Here is an 18062-nt window from a genome sequence, read left to right on the forward strand (position 1 = left end):
GTCATAGGATACCCAACAGAAAAATTACCGTAAAACAATTCAGTACAACAGTTTCTAAAGTGTAAGCGGGTTCCACGTGGAATATTGTTGCCAGATCGGTGTGGGAGTCAGGGGCGTTATCCTTGCAGCACACAGACAGAGAGCACGCTGGAGCATCCCGTGCCGCAGTCTGTTTCCCACGTGGACTCTTCCTCCATTACTGTCTTTGCACCTTTGATATTTTTATACTTGTATTTATGGCCAATTAAAAAAAACACAACCAAGATATGTATTATTGAATCAAGCAATCAAATAAAAAACATACATGTTACGTGAAACGAAATAAGCAGTTTCCTCAAATGAGGCTCAAAATCCTATTTTATATATATGCAGAGCGCCTTAACTCGAGGCGCTTAAAAAGCAGAAACAGAGTGATCTAGATGGCAGGGGTGCACACGGGTTGACGAAAGCGTGACCGCAACAGAGGGCACACGGGGGTCAAGAAAGGGCAGGGAAGGGATTAGAAGGAGTGGAGGGGCGAGGGGAGGGAAGAGGAATGGAATGAGCAATAGAGAAGAGGTGAGGCTGTGAGAGGGGAATGGAAGGAGGTTAAGGACTGCTTAATGTACAGGGGAAGACAAAATGGATGTAGGCAGGGATTGATTTTGTTCCCCATGATTCAGGAATTATTTGATATATTCCCCAGAAGTTGTCAGATTGTTCAATGAGTTTGTAAGCAAGATTCTGCTTTTGGCAGTTTTGCCAATTCGCCCTTTTTGTTATTTGTGTGGGAGGATGCCAAAACAGATCAGAGAAACCACGTGCATATCAGGAGAGAAAACAAAAAAATTATCTACAAGTGTGCGTGTAAAGATGCATCAATTCAAGAAATGTTTTATTAATTCTAACATTCAAGATTACATGCATTGAATCATTGCTGATTAAATTATAATTTTACAATAAAACTGATGGAGCAAACCACGCACGAGAGATGATGACGAAGTAAAACAAATGGAATTGAAAATATTACATAATTAAATAAATGTTGTTAATCAAATAGAGAGTCACGAGAATGCATCGAATCACTGGAGGCGTAAATTGTTGCATGCCACCGGGTTAAGTTGGAGCCTATTGTCTGCACCGTCGGCTGCTGGCACCGTGCTGCACATGCATTAACCATGCGTGTACCTTTCCACAGAACCCCTCCGCTAAGCACTGCAGCGCTAAGCCAGCGCACCCGCGACTGCGCCGAAAATGAATGCGCGCAGCAAGCTCATGTGACAAGGAGCAATGATTTTATGAAAAAATTGTACTTTCAATTGTATGTCTGGCCAAAAGTACCGCTCACTTTTTTGTGATTAAAATTCAGAATGTACAAAATATCTAACATTCCAAAATAGGCACCGGCTAACACCATAATTTTCCACGTACAGCATTCATGTTCTTCACGTGAAATGTATTTCATTTTTTTTTACTTCTTTAAAATAATACGTTGTAAAATTGCATTCCTGAATGCTGTTGAACTCTGTCCAAAAATATCTGACATCGGTGTTTGCATGAATATATGATGGTAATCTGAGCCAAACAGATGTATTTCCTCTATGAAATAAACCTTTGTTTCTCCTTGTTCTTTCTTTCCACCTAGGCCTGCACATAATTTGAGACACCCTCCTCCCCGCCTCCTTCGCATAAGACATCCAATACCGACGTCACCTCCTTTATAATTGAATGCCAGATCTTTGTTATGCAAATTAAATGGGGGGAATTGTACGTGTATGATTTCCGTTGGAGGATGTACGACGTTTCTCGTTTCATTTCAAAGATACACTTTCAACTGCAGGCTGCAAACAAGGAAAGCGAAAGAATGCTTTGGATTTTTTTTTTACATCATCTAAACTCAAACTCAAGATGTTCAAGGCGGTTCTCATTTTGATGATAAAATAATGAGTAAAGCCAATTTGCACGTAAATAATGTATTTATAGATGTGAGAAGGATAAAACGTGTTTTGCTGCTCGTTATGTGATGCTAAAATGACAACAGGAATGTGCGTTGGTACGTGGCAACACTGCAAGGGGGGATCGAGTGTCGCGGCGTGAACGGCGGAGAGTGTCCGTGTGTGTGTGTCTGTGTGTGTGTCTGTGTGTGTGTCTGTGTGTGTGTCTGTGTGTGTGTGTCTGTGTGTGTGTGTCTGTGTGTGTCTGTGTGTGTGTGTCCGTGTGTGTGTGTCCATGTGTGTGTGTCCGTGTGTGTGTGTCCGTGTGTGTGTGTCCGTGTGTGTGTGTGTCTGTGTGTGTCTGTGTGTGTGTATTGTGTGTGTGTGTCCGTGTGTGTCCGGCAAAACAACCCCCTACCTCCTCGCGGTGCCGGACGGGCAACTCTGTCGTGGACAGTGCTGTGGGGGGAGTTCCAATTTTGATTGGCTCCTCCCCTCATGGCATATGTGTCCACCACAGGGGCTAAACGGGGGCTCTGGACGGGTGCGAGGGGCTGGTAACCCCTCCACCTTCAATTAATTACCACAAAACCACGAATTAAAGTGAAATATGTAACAACTAAGCTTGTGCCGGAGGCCCCGGGGGGCCAGGCGTCTATGACGTCTCCTGGCCAAACCCCAATTGGCGGAGCCAGGAGATTGAATACCTACCCTCGGGGCTACTCCAGAAACAACGAAAAGCCACTACGGGTGGCCACGTGGAATGTTCGAACGCTCACTGCAGAGGAGAGGCTGCCACTCCTCTGTCGGGAGCTGGACCGGTACCGCCTGGATCTATGCGGCATTCAGGAGGTCCGGTGGACCGGCTCTGGCTCCTGCCACCATGAGGGGTGGACAGTCCTCTACTCGGGGCAGCAGACTGCCAAACAACAGGGTGTGGGTCTTCTTTTGAACAAAAGAATGAAGGGGGCGTGGGAGCGTGGCGGTGAGGTGTGGGAAGCTGTAAGCCCCAGGCTACTTTGGGCTCGCCTTCCCATCAACCGGAGGCGAGGAATGGTGGTCGTGGTTACTTATGCCCCCACCGAAGATGAACATCCGTGGAGGGATGCAGGCAAAGCCGATGAGTCAGATGCCTTCTATGACCTCCTGTCACAGGTGCTGGCTAAAGTGGCCCCTCGGGATAGAGTCATCATGTTGGGTGACTTCAATGCCCGAGTTGGTCATGATACTGGCACCTGGTCTGGAGTGATTGGAGGGCATGGGCCAGATCAGCTCAATAACAACGGTAGGAGGCTGCTAGATTTTTGTGCAGCCCATGGGCTTGTAATTACCAACACGCTGTTCCGGCATCGGCGCATCCACACAACATCATGGATGCATGCCGGGTCCAAGCAAGAACATCTGCTGGACTACATAGTGATGGACCAGCGAATGCGAGCCCATGTCCTTGACACCAGGACCTACCGTGGAGCTGATCTGCCCTCTGACCATCGACTAGTCATCTGTAAGATGCGCCTGCCATTCTTCCACTCCGGTGGTGGGTGTACACCCAGGACCCCATTCCAACCTAAAGTGGCCTGGTCTCAGTTATCTGATGAAAGTTGCAAGCGAGAATTTCATCATCGCTTGCGGCTGGGATTGGCATCGTCCCCGACTCCTCCTGATGTCGAGGGTAAATGGGCGAGGTTTAGGACTGTGACTCATGCAGCTGCAATGGCTGCTTTGGGTACGCGGTCCAGACCTCCCCAGACACCCTGGATGACAGAGGAGTTGTTCAGGATGGTTGAGAAAAAGCGACAGGCCCACTGTCATCGGCTACAGAATCCCACGTCAGAGAATGAGGAGGCTTACCGCAGCCTGCGCTCGGAGGTTCGGAGAGCCGTGAGGCGCTGCAAGGATGGGTGGTGGTCGCGGGTTGCTGAGGAGATGGAGTCTGCCTCAGTGGCCCGTGATCACAAATCGCTATTTAACTCCATCAAAAAAGTAACCTGCAGCACCACACCTATTACCATCATTAGGGGAAAAAACGGTGATCCAATTTCCGACCCCCAGGAACAGGTTCGCAGATTTGCTGAGCATTTCTGTGAGGTCCTGGGGGAGGGAAAATCCCACAGCCAGGAAAACATCGTGGCACAAAGTGAGGATGACCCTGCTGAGGCTGCGGTGCCTCAAATATTGGATGAAGTCACCCCCTGTGAGTGGCTGGCTGAGGTGCCATCTGCTGAGGAAGTATTGAAGGCGATCCGGAGTCTGAGACCAGGAAAGGCAGCGGGCAGAGATGATCTCCCAAGCGAAATGCTGAGGGAGGGTGGCGTTTGTGCACAGACTGCCCTATATGACATCATAACAACAGTCTGGACCACTGGACGGGTTCCGCAGGATTGGAAGGATGCCCTGGTGGTCCCCCTTTTTAAGAAGGGGGACCGCACAGACTGTAACAACTACAGGGGCATCTCACTCCTCAGTGTGCCGGGAAAGGTCCTGGCAAGGATTATTCAGCATCGCCTTGCCAGGCACGCTGAGGAGAGGCTTGCGGAGCCCCAATGCGGTTTCAGGAAAGGGCGGTCCTGCACAGATGCCATATTTTCTGTCCGTCTGCTACAGCAGAGGTGTAGGGAATTCCAACAAGACCTACATCTCTGCTTTATTGACCTGGTCAAGGCCTATGATACCATCAGTAGGCCTGGGCTCTGGGTCGTTCTTCGTGCTTTTGGAGTACCTGACCCTCTGCTCACGATCATTAAGGACCTTCATGATGGTGAGCGGGCCCGGGTAAAACTACGTGGCCGGGAGTCAGAGCCATTCCCTGTACACCTTGGGGTGCGACAGGGATGTCCTCTGGCTCCCACATTATTTAACATCTATTTTGACCACGTAGTTCGTGAAGCCTTCAATAGCTGTACCGGGGGAATCTCCATATGGTACAGATATAATGGGAGGCTAATCGATGCCCGGGTGCGGTCAAGGGATGGCTCCCTATTGCTCAACCACGTTATGTATGCTGATGACTTGGTAATAGCTGCTCAGTCAGAGGAGGAGTTGGAGACGCTGCTGCTGAGACTGGAGCGTGCCACTAAGAGGTGGGGCCTTACCATCAGCCCCACCAAAACTAAGCACCTGCCTGGGTATTTTGTACCATCGGACACTCCACCCCCACAACTCCCAATCGGTGATGGGGCAGTTGTGGAGAGAGTGGAGAGTTTCCCATACCTGGGCAGTGTGCTTATGACTGGCTCCAGTTTAACAGCAGAGGTCTCACTCCGAATCAGTCGAGCGGCAATATCTTTTCATCGGTTGCGTAACGCTGTGTGGAAGCAACCTGGTCTGTCGCTCCGCACTAAGCTTCAGGTCTTCTCGGCCACGGTCATTCCCTCCCTTCTCTACGCTTGCGAAACGTGGACCCCCCTAATGGAACATCTTCGCCGGTTAGAAACATTTAGGCTGACCTGCCTACGATCCATCCTGGGTTTAACCAGACTGGATTGTGTGAGGAGCTCACAAATCCTTGAAAGATCTGGGCAGGGTCCCATCGGTGAGCTCCTCCGGCAGGCAAGGCTGCGATGGCTGGGTCATGTAGCCCGCATGCCCAGCCACCGCATGCCGAAACAGCTTTTGTTTGGCCGGATTGAGGGGGCTAAGCGGGCGCGGCACGGGCTAGAGAGGAGATGGAGTGATGTGGTACAGGAGGACGTGGAGCTGAGTGGACTTGCCGATGACTGGTACCAGCGGTGTCAAGATCGGCCTCTGTGGAGGAGGCTCGTGAAGGATGCTACTGGGCAGTTGGAGGCAGTCGCCCTCCAACAACAACGGAGGGCGGAGGAGCGACGCTCACAACAGCGAGCGGAGCGCCGGGTGGCTAAAGCACAGCAGGTTGGCACAGTAGGGGGCACAGGTGGTGCATCAGCCAGTCATCTCAGTCAGTCGACCCGTGGCACCTGGGTCTGCCCCGTGACCTCCTGCCAGCGGGCGTTCGACACTTCACGTGGCCTCAGGGTGCACATAGCCTGGCACAAGCGTCGTGGTGACGTCACCGCCACTTAGTGGCGAATGGCGGTTGTTGTTGTTGTCTGTGTGTGTCTGTGTGTGTGTGTCTGTGTGTTTCCGTGTGTGTGTCTGTGTGTGTGTATTGTGTGTGTGTGTCCGTGTGTGTGTGTCTGTGTGTGTATGTGTGTCTGTGTGTACGTGTGTGTCTGTGTGTGTGTATTGTGTGTCTGTGTGTGTGTGTCCGTGTGTGTCTGTGTGTGTCTGTCTGTGTGTATTGTGTCTGTGTGTGTCTGTGTGTGTCTGTGTGTGTGTATTGTGTGTGTGTGTGTCCGTGTGTGTGTCTGTGTGTGTGTGTCTGTGTGTGTGTCTGTGTGTGTATGTGTGTGTGTATTGTGTGTGTCTGTGTGTGTCTGTGTGTGTCTGTGTGTGTGTATTGTGTGTGTGTATTGTGTGTGTGTCCGTGTGTGTGTCTGTGTGTTTCCGTGTGTGTGTCTGTGTGTGTGTCCGTGTGTGTGTGTCTGTGTGTGTGTCTGTGTGTGTCTGTGTGTTTCCGTGTGTGTGTCCGTGTGTGTGTATGTGTGTGTGTCTGTGTGTGTCTGTGTGTGTGTGTCTGTGTGTGTCTGTGTGTGTGTCTGTGTGGTGTGTGTATTGTGTGTGTCTGTGTGTGTGTATGTGTGTGTCTGTGTGTGTGTGTCTGTGTGTTTCCGTGTGTGTGTCTGTGTGTGTCTGTGTGTGTCTGTGTGTGTGTATTGTGTGTGTCCGTGTGTGTGTGTCTGTGTGTGTGTATGTGTGTGTGTCCGTGTGTGTGTGTCTGTGTGTTTCCGTGTGTGTCTGTGTGTGTGTGTCTGTGTGTTTCCGTGTGTGTGTCTGTGTGTGTGTCTGTGTGTGTCCGTGTGTCCGTGTGTGTGTCCGTGTGTGTCTGTGTGTGTGTCTGTGTGGTGTGTGTGTACGTGTGTGTCCGTGTGTGTCTGTGTGTCCGTGTGTGTATTGTGTGTCTGTGTGTGTCCGTGTGTCCGTGTGTGTGTCCGTGTGTGTCTGTGTGTGTCCGTGTGTGTCTGTGTGTGTGTCCGTGTGTGTATTGTGTGTGTCTGTGTGTGTGTGTCTGTGTGTGTCCGTGTGTCTGTGTGTGTGTGTCCGTGCGTGTGTGTGTCTGTGTGTGTGTCGCGTGCCTCAAATATTGGAAGTCACCCCCTGTGAGTGGCTGGCTGAGGTGCCATCTGTTGAGGAAGTACTGAAGGCGATCCGGAGTCTGAGACCAGGAAAGGCAGCGGGCAGAGATGATCTCCCAAGCGAAATGCTGAGGGAGGGTGGCGTTTGTGCACAGACTGCCCTATATGACATCATAACAACAGTCTGGACCACTGGACGGGTTCCGCAGGATTGGAAGGATGCCCTGGTGGTCCCCCTTTTTAAGAAGGGGGACCGCACAGACTGTAACAACTACAGGGGCATCTCACTCCTCAGTGTGCCGGGAAAGGTCCTGGAAAGGATTATTCAACATCGCCTTGCCAGGCACGTTGAGGAGAGGCTTGCGGAGCCCCAATGCGGTTTCAGGAAAGGGCGGTCCTGCACAGATGCCATATTTTCTGTCCGTCTGCTACCGCAGAGGTGTAGGTAATTCCAACAAGACCTACATCTCTGCTTTATTGACCTGGTCAAGGCCTATGATACCATCAGTAGGCCTGGGCTCTGGGTTGTTCTTCGTGCTTTTGGAGTACCTGACCCTCTGCTCACGATCATTAAGGACCTTCATGGTGGTGAGCGGGCCCGGGTAAAACTACGTGGCCGGGAGTCAGAGCCATTCCCTGTACACCTTGGGGTGCGACAGGGATGTCCTCTGGCTCCCACATTATTTAACATATAATTTGACCACGTAGTTCGTGAAGCCTTCAATAGCTGTACCGGGGGAATCTCCATATGGTACAGATATAATGGGAGGCTGATCGATGCCCGGGTGTGGTCAAGGGATGGCTCCCTATTGCTCAACCACGTTATGTATGCTGATGATTTGGTAATAGCTGCTCATTCAGAGGAGCAGTTGGAGACGCTGCTGCTGAGACTGGAGCGTGCCACTAAGAGGTGGGGCCTTACCATCAGCCCCACCAAAACTAAGCACCTGCCTGGGTATTTTGTACCATCGGACACTCCACCCCCACAACTCCCAATCGGTGATGGGGCACTTGTGGAGCGAGTGGAGAGTTTCCCATACCTGGGCAGTGTGCTTATGACCGGCTCCAGTTTAACAGCAGAGGTCTCACTCCGAATCAGTCGAGCGGCAATATCTTTTCATCGGTTGTGTAACGCTGTGTGGAAGCTACCTGGTCTGTCGCTCCGCACTAAGCTTCAGGTCTTCTTGGCCACGGTCATTCCCTCCCTTCTCTACGCTTGTGAAACGTGGACCCCCCTAATGGAACATCTTCGCCGGTTAGAGACATTTAGGCTGGCCTGCCTACGATCCATCCTGGGTTTAACCAGACTGGATTGTGTGAGGAGCTCACAAATCCTTGAAAAATCTGGGCAAGGTCCCATCGGTGAGCTCCTCCGGCGGGCAAGGCTGCGATGGCTGGGTCATGTAGCCCGCATGCCCAGCCACCGCATGCCGAAACAGCTTTTGTTCGGCCGGATTGAGAGGGCTAAATGAGCACGGCACGGGCTAGAGAAGAGATGGAGTGATGTGGTACAGGAGGACGTGGAGCTGAGTGGACTTGCCGATGACTGGTACCAGCAGTGTCAAGATCGGCCTCTGTGGAGGAGGCTCGTGAAAGACGCTACTGGGCAGTTGGAGGTAGTCGCCCTCCAGCAACAACGGAGGGCGGAGGAGCGACGCTCACAACAACGAGCGGAGCGCCGGGTGGTTAAAGCACAGCAGGTTGGCACAGTAGGGGGCACAGGTGGTGCATCAGCCAGTCATCTCAGTCGACCCGTGGCACCTGGGTCTGCCCCGAGACCTGCCAGCGGGCGTTCGACACTTCACGTGGCCTCAGGGTGCACATAGCCCGGCACAAGCGTCGTGGTGACGTCACTGCCACTTAGTGGTGAATGGCGGTTGTTGTTGTGTGTCGCGTGTGTGTGTCCGTGTGTGTCCGTTTGTCTGTGTGTGTCTGTGTTTGTCCGTGTGTGTGTGTCTGTGTGTGTCTGTGTGTGTCCGTGTGTGTATCTGTGTGTGTCTGTGTGTGTCCGTGTGTGTGTGTGTCCGTGTGTGTGTCCGTGTGTGTGTGTCCGTGTGTGTATTGTGTGTCTGTGTGTGTCCGAGTGTGTCTGTGTGTGTCCGAGAGTGTCTGTGTGTGTCACGTGTGTGTGTGTCCGTGTGTGTGTCCCCGTGTGTGTGTCCGTATGTGTATTGTGTGTGTCTGTGTGTGTCCAAGTGTGTCTGTGTGTGTCCGAGAGTGTCTGTGTGTGTCGCGTGTGTGTGTGTCTGTGTGTGTGTGTCCGTGTGTGTGTGTCCGTGTGTGTCTGTGTGTGTTTTTTGCGTGTTTGTCCGTGTGTGTATTGTGTGTGTCTTGTGTGCCCGAGTGTGTCCGTGTGTGCCCGAGTGTGTCCGTGTGTTTCCGTGTGTGTCCGTGTGTGTCTGTGCATGTCGCGTGTGTGTCTGTGTATGTCGCGTGTGTTATGTGTGTGTCTTGTGCATATCCAAGTGTGTCCGAGTATGTCCATGTGCGTGTCCTTGTGTTTCCGAGTATATCTCGTGCATCCTCTGGTGTGTCCTGTGCGTGTCCAAGTGTGTCTTGTGTGTCCGAGTGCAGGGATGTTACATTTACCCGAGAGCTCCCTTGTCATCCTCTTCTTGCGAATGGTCCTCACAGCTGTAACTAATAGTCAATGAAGCCGTCACATTCACAGTCGGTTAGAGTCTTTACACGTTGTACTTTTTAGGGAGTTGAATTCGCTCATTTTAAATTAGACATCACCAAAATACCACGTTCTTACTGAGAGATCTAAATGTGAATCTGAAGGCAGATGTCACATGTGTACAGCATAAAGATTGTTTCTTCATCCGTGCACCTCCGCTTCCCTTGGTATTTTAAGTTGTGTAACCATGCTTGGTCTTTTTTTACTTAATAGCTATGTCAAATTATTTGGTGATGCTGTGTTGGCAAGCACAAATAACAAATACAACTCAACACATTCATGGATAACACTGTCGCCTTAAAAAAAAGGTATGTAACAGGCATTTATTTGGCCAATGTCCCTTCACAGTACAGAGAGGTCAGAGAGGTCATCATCACGATCCATGGGCAGATAGCCCGTAGGTGTCCACTGCACATTTCGTCATTAATTTCCACTTTCCTCTGTCTTGTGCCAATATGCTAAAATAGTGCAACATCTTTCTGGCACTGATCTCTTATGTTGTCGTAAAGCCACTTTCTTTGTGTTAGGTCTTCCTCTCTTTCCGGTTCCTTCCATTTTTCCAAACAACAACAACATGTTTAGGTCAGAGAGGTAGAGGCAAATATATCCTATAATTCATAATAAAGCTTTTTGGGTTAGATCGCGTTATTCATAAATGTGTCGTAACCCTCCAACCACCCGACACGGCCAATCAGCAAAAAAGTGTCACGTTGACAAAAGACAAATAGGTAGAGGCAAATATATCCTATAATGTCTATATATAATTTAATTATTAATGGGAATGGTAAACAAATCAAGTACCATTTTTCATACGTAGAGTAATATCAGGAATACTGGATAAAAATGTGCACTTTAGTGGGTACTTAAATGCTCCATCATTTCAAAGTGCCCTGCATACAATCCTCAATCATGTCAATGTCTGGCTGTAGTTTTTACCCTATTTATGTCAAGGGGACCCACTAACGTTAACTGTCTCTGTGCAGCACAAGGTGTCACAGCACCGGCCTGCAAGTGAACACGAGCCTTTCCGTAGGAGGCGGTGTTGCTATAAGTTGTTCCAATTTAGTATATGTATTTTATAATTTGGCAAATTTGGACCGCGATGCCAAATAAATAATGTCGTGGAATCTTTGACTTGTGCTGTGAGGCAGACAGCGCATGTCTTTGGCAGTAATAACCACGACGTCCGTGGGTTTGAACTGCAAAAATCTGCAAAAAAATGCAAACGCACCACCACACTTGACCACGTCACCAAAATATGCCTTAAAATAAAGTCGCAGTTTTCAAATACCTCAGGTGTGAGCAAAATTCAAACGTAATGCATCATGAGGCTTTAACATGCAAGTATTATACGGTAGGGGTTAACAGGTAACTCTTTCCTTGAGCACATATAACAGATTTATATGAATAAAATGATAAAATCGAAATATGAAAGTTGAACCTATTTCCCAACAAAGAATTGGATGCCCAGTCAATATTTAAATGTATTTTCAAAACCTGTGGGATACACGAAGAAGTTAATTAACTTGTGGCTAAATCCAGTTGGAAGATGTCACTTCGCCCTCGTTCAGGCTGACTCCTTGCTTGCATTCATTTACACGTTTCTCTCCCGTGGCGGCGACTCACCGTGCGATTACGCAATTCATACGCTGGCTCGCAAGTCCCGTTACGTGACCGTTCGACCTGAATAGCATTGTTACATCGCTGCTACACTCCACAGCCTTGACAGAAGCTGTCCCATTTGTGAAGGGTGTTGTGGCGCTTGAGCATTAATAATGATAACCTCTGTGTAGAGAGGGCCAAACGTTGGTGTGTGTTTTGTTTGTTGTCCTTCCCCCGCGCCTCCGATACACACGGTTGGCTACGTAGGGTGCGAAAGAAGTTCGGCATGCATACAACGTTACTGAACTCGGTGAATTTTGGCAGGTGCCATGATTCCAATGGTCATGGTCAGAACGCACTGATGTGCTTGTCACGAGGAATAGGGCAAGCTTTGGCTGTTCTGTCAAAACGTGCCTCTAACCCATGGATTTTCTCCGTGCCTCATGCATGACCCAGCTGGACCTAACAGAATAGACTTCTACACAACATGAAATTTACATATATACAGCATGTAAAAAGTTTAAATAGATGCTATGAATACCCATCAGTCTCTGTCAGAAATAACATGTATAATTGCATTATCCACGCAAGTCTTATAAATCATAAATGTAAATTAATATTATGTTATGAACATTTGGTGTTCAAAGGCAGGGTTTTAATTAAAGTTTTATGTTACATCACAATCCAGTGCTGTATCAGTGACATGAACAGCATTTATTTTGAGGATCCTCATTCTAGGACATTTACGTATAGCTGTGAGTAATGCATGGACATGTATATAACATTTTGAAAATACATCCCACACATGTGATAGGGTTTGTTACATTTACTGATAAGTTAATCACCCATTCTGAATGAGATGCAACTATATTTTAACAATACTTTACTTCCGTGGGATGTTTTGACGTGTATGGGCTTCCAGATGTACATATAGATTTTGGTGAAGAAGAAACCCATTTCCATGTTCAAACCAATATTAAACCGTAGAACACATGGAAGTATTGGAAATGTGCTTTTGTCCACTCTATATTAGTCTCGTTTTGCTTCCAGGACACACAGTTGATATGAAATGCCTTATTGATGATGCACGGCTCCAAGTGTCACCGCAGTCATACATGACAATGGTTACATAATACATACGTTAGTATAAAATGACAAATATTTCAGGAAGCTGTCGTTGGGAAAACATTATTCGTGGTTTTATTGAAATGTGCATATTGTAAAAAAAAAATAAATCTGGTCTAAATATATTTTTTCCTGTTGTTAAAAATACACTTTGATTTTCCTGTTCCGCATATAGCGAGTTGAGCAAAATACTTTGCGACTCCTGCACGATGGTGACTCCAAAATAGAGGTTGTCGGGTTAGATCGCGTAATACACATTCGTCGTCAAACTCGCCACCACCCGACACAGCCAAATAGTAAGGGTCGTCACGTCAACAAAACATGACAATTCGTTACTCTGCAACACACCTGTGTGGTGTACAAGTATCGAATTGCCATGTTTTGTCTACTTGACAAACCTTACTATTTGGCTGTGTCGGGTGGTGGCGGGTTTAACGACACATTTATCTAACCAAAAAGCCTCTATTATGGATAATATTGGTCGCGAAAGCTTCCTACGTGTTAAGATGGTGACTGTCAGCTTTTGAGTTGTCGTTACCTTGAGTTGGCGTCTTCGTCGCTATTGTAGCAGCTGCCCCCCTCCTCCTCTGCGGTTCTGCAAACGAGCAGGAAAAGCGAGGAGTTGTTCAATCAGGCTGGGAGGAGGTGCGGGCCAGCCACTGCTCATGCGGCCAGCGACTTCAAAGTAAAACATCCTCCTTCATATTTCAAAGAGCGTTGCGTGTGACTCATTTTTTTTGAGAGCGGCACGGTGAATAATGTATGGCGTGCAAAGTTACACAACGTCGATGGAGCAGCAGCGCTCTGAAATCCACGAGGACGTCACGTAGGCCATGAAGGTTGGACAGGGCACTGCACCATGGGATTAAGCGATGTTGGGAAATATTGGAAGACGACTTTGGTGATTTACGTGTTTAGGCAGCGGTATCGCGTTAGCAGGAGCAGCAGAGTAATAGATACGTTTAAGCAAGTAAAATAATAATCGATACTTAATGGCCTACACAAGATATATTATCAACAGCCTTTCTTTAAATACATTAACCACACTACATCAATGGATAACTTTGCTGAATCGCTCTTCCAAATGACCTCAAGGCGGTACAAAAACCAAAGGAAAAAATAGTTTTGCGTTTGTTGCAAAAACTATATCGTAGTTCGGAATAACGCATTTAATAGTTTGGCAAATCATTATTTAATAAGGATAATAAAGTTAGGTGACGTGTAAGGCAACAGTTTGATGTCAACGATTCTGCATTCATTTTTCTTACGCGTTTCTGTAAAATTATAGAAGCATGCATCAAATGTCAAGTTGCATAACAGTCCACACAGGACGTTTCTGAGTACAAACGGCTCAAAGAGAATAGCTCGTGAATGGGCGTTTGTGCTCACAACATCTTTTAGGAGAGACTGCCAAGGTCAGGAAATAATAGAACGGGATCGCTCCATAGCCTGCAGTGCAGACGTAACAATTTGCTGAGAGTTAAGGTGGTTTTAGAAGCACATACGCACACATTCGTAAAATAGTTTATGCTTTTCTGCAGGAAGCCTGTTGAAGCGAAAAACTTTGTCAGTGTTGAATCGCATTGCCTTTGCATCATCAGCTCATGATGACAGCAACCAGCCAGCCGACCAGCCACCACAGTTAGAAAACACAATTTACAATTGGGAGCTTTCTCGCTTAAATCATCATCAATACTGCATCATCATCATCAAACAACAGCAGCCATTGTCTATCCACTGCTGGATGAAGGCCTTCCATTCCAGTCAATGTCACTTACGGTCCTGCAATACCGCAGTAAATCTCACTCCGGCACCACACATTGATTTTATTGCTCAATCTCCTCAGTGGTCACCCTTCCTGGGTGTGTATCCCTCTTTTAGCTGCCATTATTTCACAAGCATTGTCCATCACTGATCTCGTCAAGGAGCATAGACCATCACGCAAACTCCGATTATCCTCGCAGTGGCCTTTGGCGAGTAGTCGAACAAAGACGGTCACCGCATCGCGCGCTTTCAGATTTGCTTCTGCGGCCGTCTGGAACGCTCTTCCTTCTGATATTATGACGCCACTGGAGGTATGCGCTTTTAAATATAGATTGAAAAGTAATTTCATTAAAACTGCTTTTTGTGTTTAGTTTGTTGTCCTTCCCCCGGACCTCCAATTAGCACGGTTGGCTACATACGGTACGGAAGAAGTTCAACAAACATACATCACTCCTCATCCCTTCTTCTAGTCCATGGTATCAAAGCCCAAAGCTACTCACAATGTATGTCTCTGACTCGCATCTGTACCCTGATACACGTGCTTCTTTCTGTCGCTCAGTGCTGATCTAAGCACGTGTCACCATAGTTCTGCGTTGTCTTTCAGGCTCGTTTCCATTTTAACGGTGACCTCTTCAGGGCATGTAAAAATTGTTGTCCAATAGAGGAACAATGCTTCCTGCTGCAGTGGTGTACAATTTAATGACTGGCTAATAAACAGAGATGAGCATCATTCCACATTATTTTGAGCGTAGATGTTTAAAAATAACAGCGTTGTAATGACGGCTTACACTGTCCCAATAAGGACACCATGGGAATGCTTTCTCACAGCTTTTAGTAGACAAAGCCTCACCGAGACTTGAGACTCTTTGAAGAGGCTCCTGCATTTGGATGTTTAACCACTTTATTTTTTCGAGAATGCGCATTAAGGAAAGTGGTTAAGGGGTGATGAGATGCTGAGATGATGCATATGTTGGCTGACCTCAATCTAAACATCTTAGATTGGCAGTGACCTCAAGCCGGTGGGTTTCGCTGTGCCAACTCAATTGTGTTTACAATTGTTTCCACCGTTTTGACCACATGTTGTACTTTGTCTTGGAATGCATTTATACAAAGTTTGGACAATGTATTATTATAGGATATTGCATTTCATACAACATAACGCTAACTTGGTATCAAGTGCACATTATTGAAATCCCTTTGTCAATGAAGGTCTTCCCGCATATTTGAACCTATGGACCCTATTTAACCATACTTCACCACTCTTGTCAGTGTGGGTGGGTGATGGGGGAACCAAACCCAGACTTAAATTATATAGCAGTGGTGCTTAAACTTTTAGTAAAAAACTAAAAATTACATTGCAATTATTTCGTTCAATTCTTACCAAGTTTTTGAGTGGTAATGAAATGTGTTCGATGCTAATTACCTGTACATATAAATGAAATATGGTAATTTCACGATTATTTAAATCACGTGCTGTATGATAAATGTCCCTCAGGTGTGTGAGTTGATTCACCATAGTAGTATAAATAAATACACAAAGGGAAGTTTCTCATCAGCAGTCAGGCTTGCAGCAACATCGATGCAAGTAAGCCTGACTGCTGATGAGACAACTGTAGATTTAAACCGGACCAGAGTTTGCATGTATTTGACTCAATGCTGCTGAAATTATGCACACTCTTAGAAGGCAGTGCAGCTGATGGCTCAAGTAAGAAATACCTTAACTTTTTACGTGTAGAGACGAAAATATGAAGGAGACGTATTGCCTGCTTATTTTATGTTGTTATTCATATTCTCGACAACTGCACTCACGATTAGTTTGTATGTATGTATCTTGAACTTCTTTCCCACCGTACGTAGCCAACCGCGCTAATCAGAACTCTTTGGTTCCTTCGGTAAAGTCACGTAGGTAGAAAAAATAATAGATCACGACGTTTCGATCACAACACGAGCAACCGTCATCAGGTGTGAAACAAACACAGCAGGAGGACTGCTGACGTCATCAGCTGGCAAACGAACACAGCAGTTGTGTTCGTTTCACACCTGATGACGGTTGCTTGCGTTGCGATCGAAACGTCGTGATCTAACCAAAGAGTATGGATTCCTGCAGTCACGAAAGCTTCAAATCAAGATTGAACGTGCTTTCACTTTTAAACTCTGAGGGCACCTATCGAAACAGATATGATTGGGGGGGTGGGGTCAGCATAGAGTTGCCAACTTTCCCACAGGCCAATCCAATACACACACACACACACGGTGCCTCTATTAGCCTCCTAGGTCTGCCAACGCTGTGCAGACTTTTACTGTAATAAGGTTCAACGCAATCCCAGCAGATCTCGGTACAAATCAATTCCCACCACCCGAACACTGGACGGGACACATAGGGAATAGGCGGGAACCCTGAGTCAGCAGCATGGTAATGTGGTCTACGCTGTGGTCGCGTTAGCTCCCCATAACCATGGACTCGTTTTAGGTTGAGTCGACCAGAGTTTCGGGCCACGTTCACATACCAAATGCCAATGATGTGTGCACTCCCACCCACTGTTGTCCGTCGTGTGGCAATGTTGATGAAGAGCAACAGCTGTAATTTTTACATTGAGGTGGTTGAGCCAGATTACTGCATCAAGAGTAGTGGAGTGTATCATCGCTGTGATAATCGGGCATTGAGTCGTTACACATTCTATGGTGTGCCATTCAAACCCTTCTCTCCCACTCTATATACAATGTCGTATATATGTATGGTGTGGGGGAGCGGTGGCAGTGGTTAGTGGATTGCACTATTGATGCGGTCACCTGAATTTTAACCCTGGTCACATCCAATATCAGCGATGAGCCATACCTGAACCGGTTGTTGGTACCACATTTCACCAACCTGCATTGAGCAGTGTGGCCAAGTATGGTCAAACAACCTCAAAGACCAAAAGGCGTAGAATACCATTCATCCAGCAGTGGATTGGCAAAAGAGTCAAAACGACAAATTTATTATGTGCAGTGCCACACTTCGCTAGAAGACGCAGGGGGTGCCGTGGCGGTAAGATGTTATATACGTTGCTGGTAGGCAGGAAGTCGTGGGTTCGATCCTGACCCTGACGTCTGTATATTTGGAGTTTGCGTGGTCGCGTGGATTTTTCTCCGAGTCCTTCGGTTTTTTCCGTTTAGAAGTATTTGACTACTGTACATTTCAACATGATGCTAAGGCACTTCGTTGAGCTCTCATCTGTGGTAGCCAGGGTCTCTTCTGAAAAAGGAGCTACGTACCTCAGTGGGGCCTTACCTGCTAAAAAAAAAAAAGTTAGTTTAGTTGACGGTGTCCTCACCGCTTGCGGCCCGCATTGTTGGCCGGGTTGGCGAGCAGCCCCTCGTCCTCGAGGCCCCGGCTGTCGAACTGCAGGAGGTCTCCGTCGCTCCACGAGCCCTCCTGCATGCGCACCTCCACCGTCACGGCCGTCTGCAAGCGCATCGCACGGGGGGAGGCAAAAAAAAAATGAAGACTCGAAAACGCTCTCCAATGGGGCGAGGGACGTCGCCGCAGGGCATTGATATGGTCAGCGGCGCCGAACTTTTGGAAAAGCAGCGGTCGCCAATGCAATCTCCCGCGGGCGCGACAGTTGAGAAACACTGGGCTTGTTTCTTCAACTCCCCCACGCCGCCGTCCTCTGTCTACCGGCCCGGGTAAAATGGGTACAACCACAGAACAGTCGATCGGCAGGTCGCGTACGGTGGTGGGGGCCAAGTGTGGCTACTCCCACCTCTGCCGAGACATCTGTTCAGCCTGGAAGAGTAGGCCAAAACACCGTCTAGAGGGGCTTCCCGGAGCTCCTTCTAGTG

The 18062-nt window shown here is 47.8% G+C and overlaps 1 protein-coding gene across 3 annotated transcripts in view; it reads right to left on the reverse strand.

Annotated features, from left to right (window-relative positions):
- OTOF (otoferlin) overlaps positions 1–18062 on the reverse strand; it is a 157099-nt gene that overhangs the window by 88050 nt on the left and 50987 nt on the right. For all 3 annotated transcript variants that reach the window (XM_032954768.2, XM_032954767.2, XM_032954765.2), the window contains exons 5-7: positions 17552–17682; positions 13012–13068; positions 9656–9706 (exon numbers count right to left, since the gene is read on the reverse strand). In XM_032954768.2, the coding sequence (XP_032810659.1) occupies positions 9656–9706; positions 13012–13068; positions 17552–17682 (239 nt within the window). The remainder of the gene's footprint in view (positions 1–9655; positions 9707–13011; positions 13069–17551; positions 17683–18062) is intronic.

The sequence above is a fragment of the Petromyzon marinus genome, chromosome 15, assembly GCF_048934315.1.
Source record: "Petromyzon marinus isolate PM22_M1 ecotype Great Lakes invasive population chromosome 15, UKy_Petmar_22M1.pri1.0, whole genome shotgun sequence".
NCBI classification, from domain to species: Eukaryota; Metazoa; Chordata; class Hyperoartia; order Petromyzontiformes; family Petromyzontidae; genus Petromyzon; species Petromyzon marinus.